This window comes from Erinaceus europaeus, chromosome 16 (assembly GCF_950295315.1).
Source record: "Erinaceus europaeus chromosome 16, mEriEur2.1, whole genome shotgun sequence".
Classification (NCBI taxonomy): domain Eukaryota; kingdom Metazoa; phylum Chordata; class Mammalia; order Eulipotyphla; family Erinaceidae; genus Erinaceus; species Erinaceus europaeus.
The window spans coordinates 4,403,730-4,423,500 of record NC_080177.1 but is presented as its reverse complement, the minus strand read 5'-3'; the positions used below and the strand labels follow the sequence as shown (position 1 = coordinate 4,423,500).

The window sequence follows — 19,771 nt, the reverse complement described above, 5'->3', positions numbered from 1 at the left end:
CAGGCAGTAGTGTACTGGGTTACGTGCACATGGTGCTGAAGCTCCGGCTCCCCACCTGCAGGGGGTTTGCTTTGCAAGTGGTGCAGCAGGTCTGCAAGTGTCTATCTTCCACAGTTATCAAGATTTTTAAAAGATATTTTAAGATTTATTTTTATGATATTTATTTATTGGAGACAACCATAAATCTAGAGGGAAGGGGGCGACAGAGAGGGAGAGAGACAGAGAGACACCTGTAGCACTGCTTCACCACTTGTGAAGCTTTCCCCCTGCAGCTGGGGACTGGGGACTTGAACCTGGGTCCTTGCACATGATAATGTGTGCGCTCAACCAGGTGCACCAATACCCAGCCCCGGTAAGCTATCAAATTAAGAGATAAATTGTGTCCAGATTCAAGGAAGATATTGCCAGTTTTTTGAGCACAGAATTCAACGGTTCCTGGGTCAATTTCTTCATTCTCTTAACTTCAAAGAGAGAGGAAGGGAGAGTTTCAATTGGTGCTGTTTGATGAGATTTATTTAAGAGGACTACATAAAACTAGGAGGGAGAGTTAAGGGTGCATGCGTGGCACGTGCATATGTCACTGATGTTTACTAATGAAGGAATGACAGTGAAGTATCAACTGAAGACATGTGGCACCAAACAAAACCCCTTAAAGGTGAGCAGAGGAGAGGGCAGCAGACAGCAGCTGTGATGAGTGTCTCTGAGGAGGTAACATGACACAGCTGTGCTCCACAGAAATTCCAGAAAAGGCAAATTTTGGCCCCATATGAAGACTGGCCAATACCCTGGGCTTCCCAATGCTGAATTACACTGAAGAGCAGAAGACTCTATAGTTAGAAACAGCCACACAGGGATGGATGGCCACTTGTTAAGACAATCCTACAAACAATTCTTTTAAATGGTAGGAATCTTTCTCCCTCCCTCCCTCCCTCCCTCCCTCCCTCCCTCCCTCCCTCCCTTCCTTCCTTCCTTCCTTCCTTCCTTCCTTCCTTCCTCCCTTCCTCCCTTCCTTCTTTTTGCCTCCAGGCTTATTGCTGGGGCTTGGTGACTGCAGGCTTATTGCTGGGGCTCAGTGCCTGAACTGCAAATCCACTGCTCCCGGAGGCCATTTTCCCACATTTTGTTGCCCTTGATGTTTATCCTTGTCATTGTTGTTACTGTTGTTGTTGGATAGGAAAGAGAAATCAAGAGAGGAGGGGAAGACAGAGGGGGGGAGAAAAAGATAGATACCTGCAGACCTACTTTACCGCTTGTGAAGTGACACCCCTGCAGGTCAGGGGCTCGAACTGGGATCCCTACGCCAGTCCTTGTGCTTCGCGCCATGTGCGCTTAACCCACTGTGCTACCGCCAGGCCCCCTACATGGTGGGAATTTATGACACATCACTAAAGCTCCTATCTTTGAAAAGCTTATGGCCATTCTGTTATTTGTAGGCAAGAGAAAGGCAGAAATGTGGTCGGGAATCACCACTGCACTTCCTATGAGCTCTAGAAGGCTGTGTGACTTTTAAATGATGGTTAGAAGAGGTTCGGGGAGAAAGAGCAGCAATGGTCAGCCCACCTGACCAGGGACCAACAGCGGGGCTGACCACAGCACTACTCCCCCTGACTCCAACAGACACCCCAGTCTCACTGTCATAAGCAAGAAAGTCATGTGTTCAGTCCTCTCTTCAACGTTCATTCTATTTAACCTTTGTTAATTCATTTATCTTATTTTACCTTTGTTCTAACTTAATAATTGATAATTAATTTAATTAACTAATTTAATAATTAATTTATTCTATTTAACCTTTGACGTTTCTAGAATCTGCCATGTTTTTGTACTTGAGGAGATTAAGAACTCAGCAGCACAGAAATTATTATTCCTACGTAACAGCTTCATGAAGTGTTTGCTCCATATTGAAAAAACATTGGCCTGGCATGGTAGATCTACTTGGAGAGACTAAGAGGAAACAGAGATACTGCCAGCCGCCTTGGTTACTTCCTCAGTGCCTCTCACACTCCCAAGGTGGGTCCAAGGATACCATGTTTTTACCTATACCTGGGCCATGTACAACTATGTTCACCATAAGTCTGTTGTAATAAATGATCAAGCCGATATTTATGAGACTGGGAATAAGATAACAGGTAGGCATAAATTTAGTTCCGAGAAGCAAGCCTCAAGCTCTATTTATGTTCTGTGAGGACCTAGTGGCCAGCCTCAAACCTGATGCCAGTAATGCTCCGTCTTTCAAGAAAGATACGATCACTGGCCAGACAGATGCTGAGAAGTGTCTGTATGTAAGAACTCATGTTCAGTTCAATAAAAGACAAATGTACATCCTGGTCTCCTGAGGTTGTGAGTACGGCTGCTTACTGCTATGGTCTGGGTATAGTAGGGCATTATTCTTCAAATAATTCCATATATTATAGGAAGTGAAAGGCAATTTCCTACAGCAGTGGTTCTTAAAATAGAAACCAGATTTTAGACATTTCCGTAAAAGTGTTAGAATGAAGAAAGCATATAGCAGGGGAATGTCCACTGTCAATGAAACAAGGCTGAAAGAGTTCGTCTGAGAAAGGTAACACCAGCTGTTAACATTTATTTAGTCAAGATAAACTTGATGTAAAGAAATTTTTTTCATGGCCATGAAATGGCATAGTGGATAAAGCACTGAACTCTCAAATATGAGGTCCCAAGTTCAATCCTCGACAGAACATGTACCAGAGTGATATCTGATTCTGGTTCTTTCTCTCATGAATAAATAAATAAATACCTTTAAAAAATTCTCAGGGGCTAAGCAGTGGCCGATTAAACACATATATTACTATGTGGAAGCATATGCACAAGGACCCAGGTCTGAGCCCCCATTCACCACCTGAAGGGTGACATTTCACAAACGTAAAGCAGGTCTGCAGGTGTCTGTCTTTTCTTTCTCCCTCTCTATCACCCCCTCAATTTCTCTCTGCCCTATCGTATGAAAAGGAAAGAAAGGGGCGGAGGACAAAATGGCTGCCAGGAGTAATGGATTCATAGTGCCAGCACCAATCCCCAGCAATCACCCTAGAGGCCAAAAAACAAACCTCTGAACCCAGAGAACTACTTGCCCAGCACAGCATGTGCTTTGCCATACATGAGGCTCTGGGTTCCGACTCTGGCACCACAGAACCAGGGGGAGCTCCACACATGGAAGAGTGCTTCTGTATCGTCTCTCTCTCGGCTTCTCCTTTCTCTACTTAAAACACATAAAATAAAAGGAGTGAAAACGTCAGCCAAGGAGTGGCGGAATTGTGCGGGCACAGGCTCCCATAAATACACCCCCATACACACCCCAAAACATCCTCAAGGGTTCCAGGTTATTACAGTCACATGAACAGATCTGTGCACACGAATGAAGAAGTAATGGGTAAAATGGCCATGTTATGGCAATGTCCACTTGAGAATGTCCACTTTAGGAAGTCTCTAAGACAGATACACAGTTGAAATCTGCTGACACATAGCCTGCAAGATACCACCCTTCCTTGCTTTTGTTTGTGGTATATCTAGAAAAATGAAGAGTGTATAAGAGACCCAAATCAAAAGCTGTGTGTGTCAGGAGGGGGAAGCACACAAAAGTGGCTTTCAAGCAAGGTCACGGCATCAGCCCCCCCCCCCCCCCAGGGCACAGCTCTTCCAGAGAACAAGAAGGAAGAGTAAGTGGAGAACTGGAGAAAAGACCCTCGACTTACCTGCACCGCCAAGCTGTTTATAAAACCTGTACTCTAAATGGAGCTGCGGAGCACGGGATTTTATTGGTTCCTGAAACCCAAGAAGAGAAATTGTGATCAGAGCTGGAGAAATTGCATTTTTCCCCTCCTAGGTTTTCAGAGCACACCAGGGCTAAAATCACTTAATGTCTGAAAGAGTATTGCAAATATGATTTTTCGTTGAAAACACAGCTAAAAGAAGATGAAGCTAAGTTACATACAAACCCTGCTATTGAGATTTGAATGAAAACACTCTGCGTGAACCATCATGCAGGGCTAGCACCCTCACCAGGAAGTGTTCTACTGAAATGTGTTCTCCTGGGAAACCAGATGCCAACCCTTTTTTCTTTATGAAATGACAGCATGTGTCTTAATTACTCTGATGTGAAGTTCGAGTTGTAAATAGCTTTGTTATTTTTAGAAAATATTTGCTCAGAAAAAAACTTAATACAAAAAATTAAGAACATGAAACAGATCTGAGATCCTATTATTTTAAAAGAGAAGCACTACTAATATTTTAGTAAGCAACTTTCCAAATACTACGTTGTCTCTTTGAATAATCATTATGCTACCTACCCCCATAGGAGTTAGTGTTTTGATGGGCGCAAAACACCAGCTGGTGAAGATGAAAAGGTCTGGGAGAAGGATGAGAGTTGTCTAACAATGTGACTGTCCTGATACAATGGAGCTGGACACTGCAACAGGTCAAACCCAGAGGTTAATGTGAACATACTGGCCTCATTCCACGGATTGTCTTTTTACTACTCTGTTCAGAGCCCTTTGGGTCACAGAAGTCTTAATTTTTTTTAAGTATTTTTTATTGGGGGCCGGGCGGTAGTGCAGTGGGTTAAGCGCAAGGATTGGCGTAAAGATCCTGGTTCGAGCCCCCAGCTCCCCAGCTGCAGGGGGGTCGCTTCACAGGCAGTGAAGCAGGTCTGCAGGTGTCTGTCTTTCTCTCCTCCTCTCTGTCTTCCCCTCCTCTCTCCATTTCTCTCTGTCCTATCCAACAACAATGATGGCATCAGTAACAACAATAATAATGATAAACAAGGGCAACAAAAGGGAAAAAATAGCCTACAGGAGCAGTGGCTTCGTGGTCTAGGCACTAACCCCAGCGATAACCCTGAGGCAAAAAAAAAAAAACAAAAACAGAAAACTTTCATTTAAAAAAAGTATTTTCTGGAGTCAGGCGGTAGCACAACAGGTTAAGCACACGTGGTATGAAGCACAAGGACCGGTGTTAGGATCCCAGTTTGAGCCCCCGGCTCCCCACCTGCAGGGGAGTTGCTTCACAGGTGGTGAAGCAAGTCTGCAGGGGTCTGTCTCTCCCTCTGTCTTCCCCATCTCTCTCCATTTCTCTCTGTCCTATCTAACAACTATGACATCAATAACAACAATAATAACTACAACAACAATTAAAAAAAACAAGGGCAACAAAAGGGAAAATAAAAATAAATAAATAGTTTTCGCTACCTTTGCTTTTTCTGTCTTTATATCTCAGTATGGAAAAGTCTGCCTAAAGCAGTGAAACTCATCATAAAAAAACAAAACAAAAAAACATTGAAACTTAATTTTTTTTTTTGCCTCCAGGTTTATTGCTGGGGCTTGGTGACTGCACTATGAATCCACTGCTCCTAGAGGCTATTTCTTCCCATTTTTGTTAACCTTGTTGTTATTATTGTTGGATAGGACAAAGAGAAATGGAGAGATGAGGGGAAGAGAAAGAAATGGAGAGAGGGGGAGAGAAAGACAGACACCTGCAGACCTGCTTCACCACTTGTGAAGCAACTCCCCTGCAGGCAGGAAGACCGGGGCTTGAACCCAGGATCCTTATGCCAGTCCTTGCGCTTCATGCTATGTGTGCTTAACCCGCTGCACTATAGCCCAGCCCCTGAAACTTAATTATTATTATCATCATCATCATCATTATTATTATTTGCATCCAGAGTTATTGCTGGGGCTCGATGACTGCATTAGGAACCCACTGCTCCTGGAGGCTATTTTTTCCCCATTTTTGTTTCCCCTGTTGTTTATCGTTGCTGTTATTATTATTGTTGTTGTTACTGCTGTTGTTGGATAGGACAGAGAGAAATGGAGAGAAATGGGGAAGACAGAAAGGGGGAGAAAAAGACACCTGGGAGTTGGGCGGTAGTGCAGTGGGTTAAGCGCATGTGACGCGAACCGCAAGGGCTGGTGGAAGGATCTAGGTTCAAGCTCCCAGCTCCCCACCTGCAGGGGGGTCGCTTCACAGGCAGTGAAGCAGGTCTGCAGGTGTCTATCTTTCTCTCCTCCTCTCTGTCTTCCCCTCCTCTCTCCATTTCTCTCTGTCCTATCCAACAACGACAACAACAATAATAACTACAACAATAAAACAACAAGGGCAACAAAAGGGAATAAATAAATATTAAAAAAAAAAAAAGAATCCAAGAATCACAGAATTCAGAAATTTCCTTGAAGTTACCTAGTTTGCTCCTTTGCATCTAGGAAAGTTCTAAATAAATGTGAAATTCTGGCAGACTGGAATATCTCACATTCTGAAGGAGTCCTGTGTAAGAACTCAAGGCCGTTTGGTTATAAAGTAAATCGGCAGCTGGATTTCAGGTGTCTCAAGATCCTTATACTCAAAAGAAAAGTACACAAGGCTAATTCTGTTGTAGTCGTTTCCTTATTCATTTATCTTTTCAGTTACAGATGACTCTTGAGAACCTCTCTTTGGTTTTAGGTCTTACATTATATCATTACAGCAGCTGGCGATGTGTGAGTGTATCCTCCAGTGTGGTCACGAGTTTATAAGGAACAGAAAAAAACAATGGTAACAAATTAACATGGAAACAGGTTGATCTAAACACTAAAGGGGAGTGTTCTTACTGAAAAAAACAGTTTCTAAATTCTGACAACCTGGGGCAGTGAATTAAACAAACAGATTCTTCTTCAACCATAATACTCTCAAACTCTATACCAAAACCCTTATATGGGACTACTCAATTTGATTTTGTGTATTTGGGATTTTAAACACTCTTCAGTTATCGGATTAAAAGTGGGTGTACACATTGATAAACTCAGACACCAGAGGCTTTATATCCCAAACCGATGCGCAGACAGCGTCCTTCAGTCAACTTTTTTTAACTCATCTTTTAAAAGGGCATTTTTTTATATTTATTTTTTTTCCGTTTTTGTTGGCCTTGTTATTTTTCATTGTTGTTGTTGATGTTGTCGTTGTTAGGTAGGACAGAGAGAAATGGAGAGAGACGGGGAAGACAGAGGGGGAGAGAAAGACAGACACCTGCAGACCTGCCTCACCGCCTGTGAAGCGACTCCCCTACAGGTGGGGAGCGGGGGGCTCAAACCGGGATTCTTACACCGGTCCTTGCGCTTTGCGCCACTTGCGCCTAACCCACTGCGCCCTACCCCCCCTTTTAATATTTATTTAATATTTTCCCTTTTGTTGTCCTTGTTCTTTTTTAATTGTTGTAGTTATTGTTGTTGTTGATGTCATCGTTGTTGGATAGGACAGAGAGAAATGGAGAGAGGAGGGGAAGACAGAGGTGGGGAGAGAAAGACAGACACCTGCAGACCTGCTTCACCGCCTGTGAAGCAGCCGGGGCTCGAATCAGGATCCTTACGACAGTCCTTGCGTTTGCACCATCTGTGCTTAATCCGCTGCATTACCGCCAGACTCCCCGGTCAACTTTTTTTTTTTAATTTTTTTTTTCTTTCTGGGTTATTGCTGGGCTTGGTGCCTGCACCACGAATCCACCGCTCCTGGAGGCCATTCCCCACCCCCTTTTTGTTGCCCTTGTTGTTGTAGCCTCCTTGTGGTTATTATTATTGCCCTTGTTGACGCAATTCATTGTTGGATAGGACAGAGAGAAATGGAGAGAGGAGGGGAAGACAGAGAGGGGGAGAGAAAGATAGACACCTGCAGACCTGCTTCATCGCCTGTGAAGCGACTCCCCCCTGCAGGTGGGGAGCCGGGGGCTCTAACCGGGATCCTTACGCGGGTCCTTGCGCTTTGCGCCACCTGCGCTTAACCCACTGCGCCACCGCCCGACACCCCCCCCCCCCCAGTCCACTTTTAATACACAGCTGTGGCCAGTTCAGTCAAAGGGGTGCTTCAAAGCACTCCAGGACACTGCAAATGCCCACTGGGTAGCTTGTGGGAGGAGGCAAGATACCAGCACAGACAGAAGTGGTTTTTTCTTTCTAACAGTTAGAAACCAATTAAAAGGAAATTGAGGAGGGGCTGGGTGGTGGCACACCTGGTTGAGCGCAAACGTTACCATGTGCAAGGGGCCTGGGTTAAAGCCCCTGCTCACCACACGTGCCAGGGGGAAACTTCACAAGTGGTGAAGCAGTATTGCAGATGTCTCTCTGTTTCTCTCCCTCCCCTATCGATTTTTTGGATGTCTCTATTCAATAACTAAATAAAGACCATAATAATAAAGCTCATAGGACAAGAAAAAAAATTAAAAAAAAAAAAAGGAAATTGAAAAACTCCAGCAACAGGTAGAGGATGGTGGTTCATTAGACTATTTTGTTCCATTGTATATGATTGTTAAAATGTGGACTGGGGAGGTAGTATAATGATTATGCAAAAGCCTTTCATGTTTGAGGCTCCAAAATCCCAAATTTAGTTCCCAGCATCATCATAAATCAGAGCTGAGCAGTGTTCTGGATAAAAAGTAAACAGAAAGCACGTGTATAGATAAAGCCTTTTGTTATACATCTTTTGCCACAATGCAAAAAACAAAAAAAAAATGCATAAATAGGTTCCTAGAAGTCAAAGAAACAAAGAGACCACACCCCTGTAATCTTATAATCTTGTAAATCTTAGTCTTGTAAACTATTGTTAAGTCACTAATGAAAAAGGGAAATAAATACAAATTTTTAAATGGTCACCAAAAAAAAAAAAAAGAGAAAAGAAAAGAAAAAGAAAAAAAAGAAAAAAGAAGAGACCACAGTGAAGATCCAAATAGAGTGAAACCGAAGCAAGAGCAGATCTTCCTGAATCCTTGAGCCCAATCACACATCCACAGAGGGTTGGCCACTAGCCAGAGCCCTGATGATTCTGTATCTCAGACCTTCCTGAAATGCAAAACCAGTAGCAGATGGTTACCTTGTAGGAGCATGAGGCTAAGGCAAATTTTGCTCTTACAATGAAAAGAGATTAGTTCTCCCACTGAGAGTACCTACCAACAGCGAGAGAAGGTCCACAGAAAAAAGATGACAATCCTCCAAGATGCCGTTACTTAAGATTTATTCGAAAGAGAAAGGAGGGACTGAGACACAGCAAACTAAACAATATGAAGCCGAGTTTTAGCTTTAACTGTTAGGTACGGTGCAGGACAAGAGTTTAATAAATCTTATGGAAATGCAATGTTGTTTCATTATGTCAGCAAAGCATTATGTACTATTATCTACACAGGTTGATTAGTAGGGACCTGGAAGGAGCAATCTAGATTCAAAGAAAACTTCAAAAGATGTCGGGACAAATATAGGAGCCACTGGAAGTACTGATGGCAGTATATGAAACTATTTCAGGAGCGGCTTCTTCTGTAACTAGTCCCAGAGAATGAAAGCTTAATGCCAAAGTAGTTACAGCAGAAGAGAGTAGAGAGCAGGTGAATTAGAGGATATTCCTACAAAAGAACCCAATTCATCAAGCGAAAAGAAAACAGCCCATGTACACAAGGCCGGCCGGCCTTTGGCATTCATATGGGGAATATCTGACCCGCACTGGTACAGGCATTACCTTTCCTTGTTCCCCTTTCTGCCTAAAACCCTCCAGGTCAACACACAAAAGAACACACTCGGCTCCCTAGCAGCTGCCTGCTGTGGTCCTGGCTCCCTGTGCTCAGCACAGAGTAAAACCAACCTGTTAACTCTCAAGACAGCTCCTCTATAAACTGATTAGTTGAATGGGTAGGCAGTTCAGCGGGGTCAGGTGATGGCACACCGGGTTAAGCACACATAGGATGAAGTGCAAGGACCCACACAAATGGATCCTGGTCCAAGCCCCCGGCTCCCCACCTGCAGGGGATGCTTCACAAGTGGTGAAGTAGGTCTGCAGGTGTCTATCTTTCTAACCCCCATCTCTGTCTTCCCCTTCTCTCTCGATTTCTCTCTGTCCTAACAACAGCAATAATAACAACAACAAGGGCAACAAAATGGGAAAAAATGGCCTCCAGGACCAGTGGATTCCTAGTGCAGGCACCAAGCCCCGGCAATAACCCCGGAGGCAGAAAAAAAAAAGAAGATGCTTCCTTCAACCAGACAAACCCCTAAACTACCTATAAACCCTGGGAAATATACAAAGGTTCACCAGGAGCACAAGCTCCGTATTAACTACTGGACCATTGGAAAATGACAAATATTTTGCACAGAAAACCAGAAAATTACATCATGATTTTTCCAACAGCCCAGTAAGCTAAATGAAATATATTAAGAGTTTTAAATGACTAGAAATGGCTATGACTCAACTTTAAATATAAGAAAAAGAATTTTTCCCTAAAATTAATTCTAAAAAATAATTATTTATTCTTTCGATAGGATATTATTTTCAACAGTAAGTTTAGATACTTGTAAGATTAGTACTGAGGGGGGTTGGGTGGTGAAATGCCCAGTCAGACACACACAAGCCATCATGTGTAAGGACCTAGGTTTGAGACCCCACTCCCTACCTGCCTATCTCTTGAGAGGTGAAGCAGATCTGGAAGTGTTTCTCTTTCTCTCTCCCTCTCTACCTCCCCTCTCCCCTCTCAATTTCTCTCTGTCCTATTAAATAAAATAGAAGCAAACAAAAAATTAAAAAATGGTCACTGGGAGCAGTGGATTCATAGGATAATCCTGGTGGCAAAAAAAAAAAAAAAGGAGATTAATACTGACAGGGTGTTGGGTAGTGGCTTAAGTACACAGTTACAATGCTCAAGGACACAGGTTCAATCCTCAATCCCCAGCTACTGGTCTGTCTTTCTCTTTCTCTGTCCCTGATTATCTCCCTTCTTCCTCTTAATTTCTATCAAATTATTAAATTAAAAAAAGATAAAAAAGATTAAGAGTGACAATAACCCTGAACCCTGCTTCAAATCTGACTGGCATTTGATGTGTTGCTCACATCTGACAGCTTTATAAGGCGGCAATTAGATGATCAGATTTGGTTCTCTGCAGCCCTGTATAGTAATAAATATGACGCTTCCAAAATAACCAGTCATATTTAAAGAAATTATTTTTCAGGGGGTTGGGTGGTAACACAGCAGGTTAAACACATATGATGCTAAGGGCAGGGTCCCGGGTAAGGATCCTGGTTTGAGCCTGTGGGGGGGAGTGTAACTTCACGAGCGGTGAAGTAGGTCTGCAGGTGTCTTATCTTTCTCTCCTCCTCTCTATCTTCCCCTCCTCTCTCTAGATTTCTCTCTGTCCTATCCAACAGCAATAACAGTAGCAACAACAAGGACATGGGCAACAAAAATGGGAAAAATGGCCTCCAGGAGCAGTGGATTTGTAGTATAGGTACCAAACCCCAGCAATAACCCTAGAGGCATTCATATATGTGTTTTTTTCCATCATTTTCTCTATTAAAGTAGCACTGTCAAAGGCACACAGCTTACAGCAAGTAGTCTCCCCAAATTTTCTTTCATCTAGTTATTTTTTGTTAAAGGCTTTTGATTCCTGTTAGTCTCTGCTGCCACTACTGAGACCCGTCTACCCAGTGGTATAAGCACACAGTGACGCATCACTGCAACACCACAGGCAACAGCAAGGGCGGAGGGGCGTCATTTGCAAGGCAACAGTCTTCAGCATTTTGGGGGAATGCTTACAACTAATTCCTGTAAAACAGAAAACAACAAAGACACATGCAAGGTGAGAATACCAAGACATAATCACCACAAAGAGAGCAGAGTGTACTCACCAGTTTGATAGCTACGTATTCATTGGTGTAGAGATTTTTACCTAGGGGAAAAGCAGAATGTATATGCTTTAGTGACATTTTATGTGAGGGCGGCAAAGCAAACTTTTAGCTCACTGGGTCATGAGAAAGGTCACATTCCCAATGGCGCTCACATGGATGAGACATGATTTATAAGTAAAAAGCTAAACAGACATAATGAGACCCAGCAAGACAAGAACAAAAACAGGTTGAGAATTGGGAAATCTAACTTAGCTAGGAGAATTCCTTTAAGAAAGAAGATAGATCTCTTTTTCTTTCTCACACACACATATGCATTTTATTACTTCCTATTTCCCAACTGCTAAGCCGTGAATCAAACCAAGAATAAGAAATTCCAGAAGTTCAAAGACACAGCTCTTCTTTTTTTTTTTTTTTAAACTCTTGGTACAGTGAATACGAATCCTTACTCTTCTGACAGAGGGGTTTTGTAATTTTGGTCATAGTATTTAGTGTCAACTTAATTAGGGACAACAAGAAACAAAATGAATTAATACCCGACTCTAGGGAATATTCTGATTGACGCACCTAAACGTCTCACAGTTCTCTCAGAAATAGTATGAGGCTCCTCCCAATTTCTCTACTTGTGCAGGGGAATCAATGTCCTCCAACACACCTAGAGTAAGGTAAGGCCTTGAAGTGCGAGTGAGAGCCACCACCTCTTAGTGAGTTTACATACTGAGCACTTCAACTAACTTCATGTCCCCGCTCTTGCTGATTATTTTATGTATTTCTCTTTCACCAGAGCCCTGAACTGGGATCTGGGAGTGATTATTTTATGTATTTCTCTTTCACCAGAGACTGAACTGGAATCTGGGAGTCTCAGGCATGAAAAGTCTTTTGCAGAACCACCATGCTGTTCCCTCAGTCCTCGTCACACCCACAGATTCTTGAATTTTAATTCCTGCTGAGTGCTGAGAGTACACACATATATGCTGCCTTGGGTCCTATCGTAATCAGCTACTACGAATACCTCCATGCCCTGTGGTGCTTAAAATTCAAAATTTTGAGTGGTCAACGTATTGGGCAAACCAGCACTACTGAAAAACTTATAAAGAGAAAAAAATGTCTTATTTATGTGGATATGTTGATTGTGTCTCCATGGAAAATGATACCGAAATGTGTATGCTAAGATTTTAAAATAATTGTTGTAATGTTTTTTGACTTTTTTTTTTTTTTTTTTTTCGTCTCCAGGGTTATTATTGCTTGGGCTCAGTGCCTGCACTACTAGTTCACTGCTCCTGGAGGCTATTTTTTTTCCCTTTTGTTGCCCTTGTTTTATCATTGTTATTATTATTGTTGTCATTGCTGTCGTTCTTGGGGATCCTTACGCTGGTGCTTGCGCCGGTATTTGTGCTTTGCCTCATGTGTGCTTAACCTGCTGTGTTACCGCCTGGCCCCCATGTTTTCTGATTTTTATGTACTATACAACAAACCTTCACTTAATGTCACCTATACAGGTTTTTTAAAACTGCAACTTTACATCTAAACAAAAGTCCCACTAACAACCCACTGGGATGGCTTTTTTCTCAACATCATAATGAAACAACAGTGAGTGAAAAGATACTATTCAGAGGACAGGCTGTAGATTTTTTTTTTTTTGCCTCCAGGGTTATTGCTGGGGCTCACTCGGTGCCTGCACCATGAATCCACCGCTCCTGGAGGCCATTTTTTCCCCTTTTTGTTGCCCTTGTTGTAGCCTCATTGTGATTATTATTATTGTTGTTGTTATTGTTGATGCCGTTCATTGTTGGACAGGACAGAGAAAAATGGGGAGGGAAGGGGAAGACAGAGGGGGAGAGATAGACACCTGCAGACCTGCTTCACCACCTGTGAAGCGACGCCCCTGCAGGTGGGGAGCCAGGGGCTTGAACCGGGATCCTTACTCCGGCCCTAGCGCTTTGTGCCACTTGCGCTTAACCCACTGCGCTACCGCCCAACCCCCATGCTGTAGATTTTTTAATAGTGAGAGGATCAAATCCTCATTTTGGAAACAAAGAGCTGCCTGCAATAAAGGTTCCTATCATTATCTAGCTCTAAACAACCGATAATTTTCTGCAAACCAGACCATTTTAATCTGTTTCTCTGTGACCAGTTTTCAGACCAACTTTATAGGTCAACAAGAACACTAATTTAGGAATCACCTCTATGTGGGAATCACACAAGAAGGCTCATGCTGGACAAACACCTAAAAAGCCTTGTAAAATGAACAGCGGGGTGGTCTGGGAGGTGGCACAGTGGATAAAGCATTAGGCTCTCAAGCATAAGGTCTTGAGTTCAACTCCCAGCAGCACTTGTGCCAGACTGGTGTCTGGTTCTTTCTCTCTCGTCTCCTATCTTTCTCATCAATAAATAAAATCTTTAAAAAAAAAAAAGATGAACAGCTGGACGGTGGCGCACCTGGTGGAGCATAACAGCTTCCTTTACAAAGAGGAAAGGGAGAAAACTTTTTCTCATATATATGTATATATATGAATATATTCTTGAAGCTACATTAAGTTTCTAAATTTTATTTTTGATTAATGTTCTCCACCAAAAACTTTAAAAAATATGTTTCAGGAAACTGAAAAGGATGCCAAATACCAGGAGAAACTAAGACCTCAACAGCCAGCTCCCCACTGGAATAAAACTCCAATTTAACCACAAACTTCTTTCACACCAGGCACTACGCTGCAAGAGATTTCGTGGGAGAGCCCTTCCTGGCTCTGTGTAAACACTGTCAAGGTGACTTAAAACCAGTTTCAGCAGAGGATCAACCCAACAATCGACCAACACTTAGAAGAAAACAGTCAAATTAAACATTCTCATTGTGTTTAAGGGTTCAAGTTAGATATCTTGCAAAATTTCAGAAATACGAATTACGAGGAGTGGGAAAGGAGGGGCACCAGGACTCACCTCTTCTTCACTCACAGTACAGACAGCTTTACTGTTAAAGAATTAATTTAATATGTGAAGCAGACACTTGAAGAAACATCTTTAATTCAGAAGATACCTTCAGAGCGAAGTAAGATGGTTGTACAGAACAACAAACCTGGATCCTGATCTGTGATCAAGAAGAGAGAGCAGGCAATTGTACAAGTCTAAGGAAGAAAGTTCATTATTTCCTCTCTTACCCCAGAGCCCTGAAAAAGTAAAGATTTTAACAAATGACGGAGGAGGAAACTATCTCAGAGAGAAGAAACTGAAAGAACAGGGCTGCGGAGACAGCATTATGGTATGGCAAAAGACTTTCCTCCTTGAGGTTCCAAAGTGTTAGGTTCAATCCCTAGCATCACCGTAAGCCAGAGCTGAGCAGTGCTTGGATCTGTAAAAAGAAATTTAAAAAATCCAAACTGCAAGAAGAAACACATGAAAATGAGAATGTAGATGATTCAGGGTGGTGGATGGTCTGGAGGTAGAAACGGCCAGCAAGAGAGTTGGCGAGCAAGGTCAAGCCCAACCTAACACAGTCCGCAGTGCCATCTGCAAGTCTCAAATGAAAAGTTTGCAAGGAGGACATGGACGTGATCAGACATGCAATTCTGAATAACCGTTAGTGAGGAAGCATCAAACGCTCACTACAAAAGCAGATCAAAGGTGCAGGAAGTACTTGAGTATGTAACACCCGCTGTGGAGAGAGAGGGATGGCAGACTAGCAACTCACACAGGGCCTCACACTGGACGGCTCCCGACTTTGCTAAATAAATCACATAAGCGATGAGAGCAGATGTAAAGAAAAATGTGGAGCAGGCAGGAGCGGCTCAGAGGGGAGATCACATGCTAGGCACACGAGAGCTCCTGACTCAGTACCCTACACCTCAGACTGTTCAGGTCGCTCACAGAAACACAGAGAAGTAGAACAAGTCAGCAGAGAAGCTTAGGGAAGGGGAGGGTAAAGCAACTGGGCACAAGTGACAACTGGGGTCAGCTTGAAGAATGGAGAGAATAAAAAGATTTTCTTACAAAAAAAAAAAAAAAAAGGAAAGGAAAGGAAAGACCCATTTGGGCAGGGGTAGATAGCATAATGGTTATGCAAACAGACTGTCAAGCCTGAGGCTCCAAAGTCCCAGGTTCAATCCCCTGCACCACCATAAACCAGAGTTGACCAGTGCTCTGGTAAAAAAAAAAAAAGAAAGAAAGAAAGAAAGAAAGAAAGAAAGAAAGAAAGAAAGAGAACACCAATTTGAATGGTGATGCCAAAACATTACAGAAACGTTAGGGGAAGACAATCAGTGGGCTCTGGTCCCCAGTTTCACTGGGATCTGGAACTCTGTGATCAGGAACCTTTGTTTTTTGCCCCATCACTGAAATGGGAGATAATTTGGAGAACACCTGAGGAGTTGGGTCCTGTTTCCCTTACCAAAGAGGTAAGAGGAGAAAAGGAAGCACTCTGGGAAGTTATAATAGGTGTGTGTGTGCCTTAGAAAGGAAGTGAAGGGGGCAGGGGCTCAGTGGGTTAAGTACACATGTGCTGGCCTAAGGATCCTGGTTCAAGCCCCAAGCTCCCCACCTGCACGGGGGTCTCTTCACAAGTGGTGAAGCAGGTCTGCAGGTGTCTATCTTTCTCCTCCCCTGTCTTCCCCTCTTCCCTCCATTTCTCTCTGTCCTACCCAACAGCAACAACATCAATAACAACAATAATAATTACAACAATAAAACAAGGGCAACAAAAGGGAATAAATACATAAATAAATAAACATTTTTTAAAAAGACTTATAAAAAAGAAAGGAAGGAAAGAAAGAAGGAAGGAAGGAAGGAAGGGAGGAAGAAAGAGAAAGAGAGAGAAGGCAGGACCTTAGAAGTAATTAAAACGGGCACCAGCTTTCACATAGGGTTAGCCATCTTTGCCCATATGGCCACATGCTTCTCTGGTGCCATTTCATTTTCCTGATTAAAAGTTTAAACTATCTGTGGGGAGAGGGAGGGAAACGTGATGAGAAATACTGAGATAAGGGGAGAAAAAAAAAAGGTCTTTAACAATGGAATAAAAGTCACATTTACAGGCAGGCGGTGGCACACCTGGTTTAGTGCACATGGTATAATGCACAAGGGCCCAGGTTCAAGTCCCCAGTCCCTATGTGCAAAGGGAAAGCTTCACAAGTGATGAAATAGTGCTGCAGGTGCCTCTCTCTCTCCCTCTCTATCTCCCCACACCCCCTCGATTTCTCTGTCTTGATTTACCCAAATAAACAAATAAGAAGGTAATAAAAAATAATAATCACTCATTTGAGTCTTACAGATACAAAAGAAAAAGTCGTCATGGGACATATACTCAGTGAAGTACTACTCAGTTACAGAAGATTATATTGGGGCCGGGCAGTAGCACAGTGCGTTAAGTGCACATGACGCAAAGCACAAGGACCGGCAGCCAGTTTGAGCCCCAGCTCCCCACCTGCAGGGGGGTCGCTTCACAGGCGGTGAAGCAGGTCTGCAGGTGTCTTGTCTTTCTCTCCCCGTCTTCCCCTCCTCTCTCCATTGCTCTCTGTCCTATCCAACGACAACATCAATAACAACAACAACAATAACTTCAACAATAAAACAAGGACAACAAAAGGGAATGAATATTTTTAAAAATGGGTTTTTAAAGAAGAAAGAAGGAAAGGAAAGCCAAGGACACATAAACAAACACTTTCTTGGACCCTGCCTTTGAAAAATTGAGGGGAGGGGCACATATATGTGAGACGTACTTCCTGTATTACAGAAAGGTGCACGGGTTTCTTCCGAGGGAAAGTGCAAGAGTTCCAATGACCCAGGGTTGTAAGCACTGCTTCTTCCAGAACCTGGGGCTCCCCGGGGAGCCCCGTTTACAGCTACTTATTCTGAGGCTGGGGAAGGGCAGCAGTCGGGACAGGGGCTGGAGGAGGGAGTTCAGCGATCAAACTGCTTTCCTACAGAGACTTACAGCTCTGCTTCCTGGTTTTCATTCCTTCTTCAGCATGACTTTCCCAAGTCCCCACTGTCACCAATTCCTGAGCCTCTCTGGTGTGATCTGTGTCCTGAACTGGTCCATTCTTTGAGCCATTCAGTCCTCTGGAGTGCTAGTTCAATTACCTCAACTTTTTTCTCCTTCCTTCCTTCCTCCCCCCCCCTTCTTCCTTCTTAATTATCTTTATTTATTGGCTAGAGGTAGCTAGAAATTGAGGGGGGATACAGTGGGAGAGAGACACCTGCCGCCCTGCTTCACCATTTGTGAAGCCTTCTCTCTGCAAGTGGGGACCAGGGACTCGATGAACTGCCTTTTTTCTAACTTCCAAGATTTAAGTTCCGTATGTGAGGGTGATCTGGCTGTGATACCTGTCACCCCATTGATCGCCGGGGATCATTCGGCTGATATGGCTGGTCAGGCGGGTGTCCCCTTCCTCCCTCACCGCTCCATGTGTGTCCCTCCCGAACCTGCACACTCGGTCGAAGAGGACGGCCTTCCCTGAATAGAGACGGACTGGTCTTCGGTCAAGGGTGTACACCAGTATCTGAGCTCCCCTGCCAGAACCTCCAAACAAGCTCTCAAGGTCCAAAATTTAAGTTCCTTGTGGTTATACTGGGTTGTCAGAAAAACCATGATTTACTTTCCTATGCAAAAAATGTTTTGGACAACTCAACAGATCTTACCACATGCTTTACCGTATGCTGAAGACCCAGGTTTGAGCCCCAGCACCACAGGGGAGAGTCATGGATGGCAGCAGGGGAAGCTCCACAAACAGAGGAATGGTGCTGTGGTGCTCCTCCTCCTCTCATGTTAACTTAAATAAAAGCAAAGCTATGGGTGGCCCGGGATCAATGGAATCGTACCTCAGATATGTGAAGCCTTGGAGAGACACACACACACATACGCAGAGACACATTCTTTCAAAACATATTTTATAAAACTGAGGCCACACCCAGTTTCATGGGCTTCCATATGAATAATCAGCTATACTTATTTCAAGGTTTATTTTATTTTATTTATTATCCTGCATATGGGAGAGTTTCACATGGGTCAGAGGTTACTCTGGGACATGCAGAGCTGGGGATGGACCAGGAGCCCCAAGCTTGTGAGTCTGATGCCCTATCACTGAGCTATCTTACTTTTCATATATACACAGATACATATATATACATATACATATACATATACATATATATATATATTCATTCATTATTGGAGACAGAAATTGAGAAGGGACACGAAGACAGAGAGGGAGAGACAGAGAGACACCGGGTCCTTGTACACTGCAATGTGTGTGCTTAAACAGGTGCCCCACTGCCTGGCCCTTATGCTTACCGTTCTACCTTTACCGGGCAGGCAAGAATTGCCCAAGGACAGAAAGTATGCTCAATTCATCTTTTATTTTCCCACTAGTAACAAATGCAGTATCCAAAAACAGTTTAACAGAAGCTTGTTCAAATGAACCAAGTTGACTTGATAGAACAGAGAAAGTCCTTCTGAAAAAAGTTCTAGATCAGTGAAAACAAAGAAGATTAGTTTAGAATCAGATTATGCATTATCCTAAATGCAAACAGAAACTCCGACTTGACTCCTCTGCTTGCTAAGAAAACACCAGTTTTGTGCTTACAGAAACTGGTGAGAGGTCAACCCAACTCCTAGTTCAAAGACAGCAGGAGGAATCCTTAGCAAGGAAATGCACAGGAAGGTTTTAGAGCAGAACACCCTCTTCCACACACAGCATGGCTATGAGGATTACATAAACCAGAATATGTGAAAACACTTCATAAACTGCAAGGGAGCCCCCCTCCAAGCTCTCACTGAACCATAAATAGACATATTATGAACTGTTTCATGTTTTATTTATTTTTTAAGAAAGATTTTATTTATTTATTAATGAGAAAGATAGGAGAAAGACAGAAAGAACCTGACATCACTCTGGTACATGTGCTGCCGGGGATTGAACTCAGGACCTCATGCTTGAGAGTCTAGTGCCTTAGCCACTGTGTCACCTCCCAGACTACTCATGTTTTATTTTCTTAATGAAAGACTAAAGTTTTAAATTGATTTTTATTTATTATTGGATAGAGGCAGAGAAATTGAGAGGGGGGATATAGAGAGGGAGAGAGACAGAGATACCTGCAGCCCTGGTATCTTGTGAAGCTTCCCCCTACAGGTGGGGACCAGGGGCTTGAACCT

General features: G+C 43.2%; 1 protein-coding gene across 14 annotated transcripts in view; it reads right to left on the bottom strand.

The window, feature by feature from the left end:
* Positions 1–19,771, bottom strand: part of CSNK1G1 (casein kinase 1 gamma 1) — a 172,566-nt gene that overhangs the window by 79,231 nt on the left and 73,564 nt on the right. For 13 of the 14 annotated variants that reach the window (XM_060174339.1, XM_060174343.1, XM_060174349.1 and 10 more), the window contains exons 3-4: positions 11,635–11,675; positions 3,708–3,777 (exon numbers count right to left, since the gene is read on the bottom strand). The exons of the other annotated variant lie outside the window; for it this stretch is intronic. In XM_060174339.1, the coding sequence (XP_060030322.1) occupies positions 3,708–3,777; positions 11,635–11,675 (111 nt within the window). The remainder of the gene's footprint in view (positions 1–3,707; positions 3,778–11,634; positions 11,676–19,771) is intronic. 14 annotated transcript variants of the gene reach the window in all.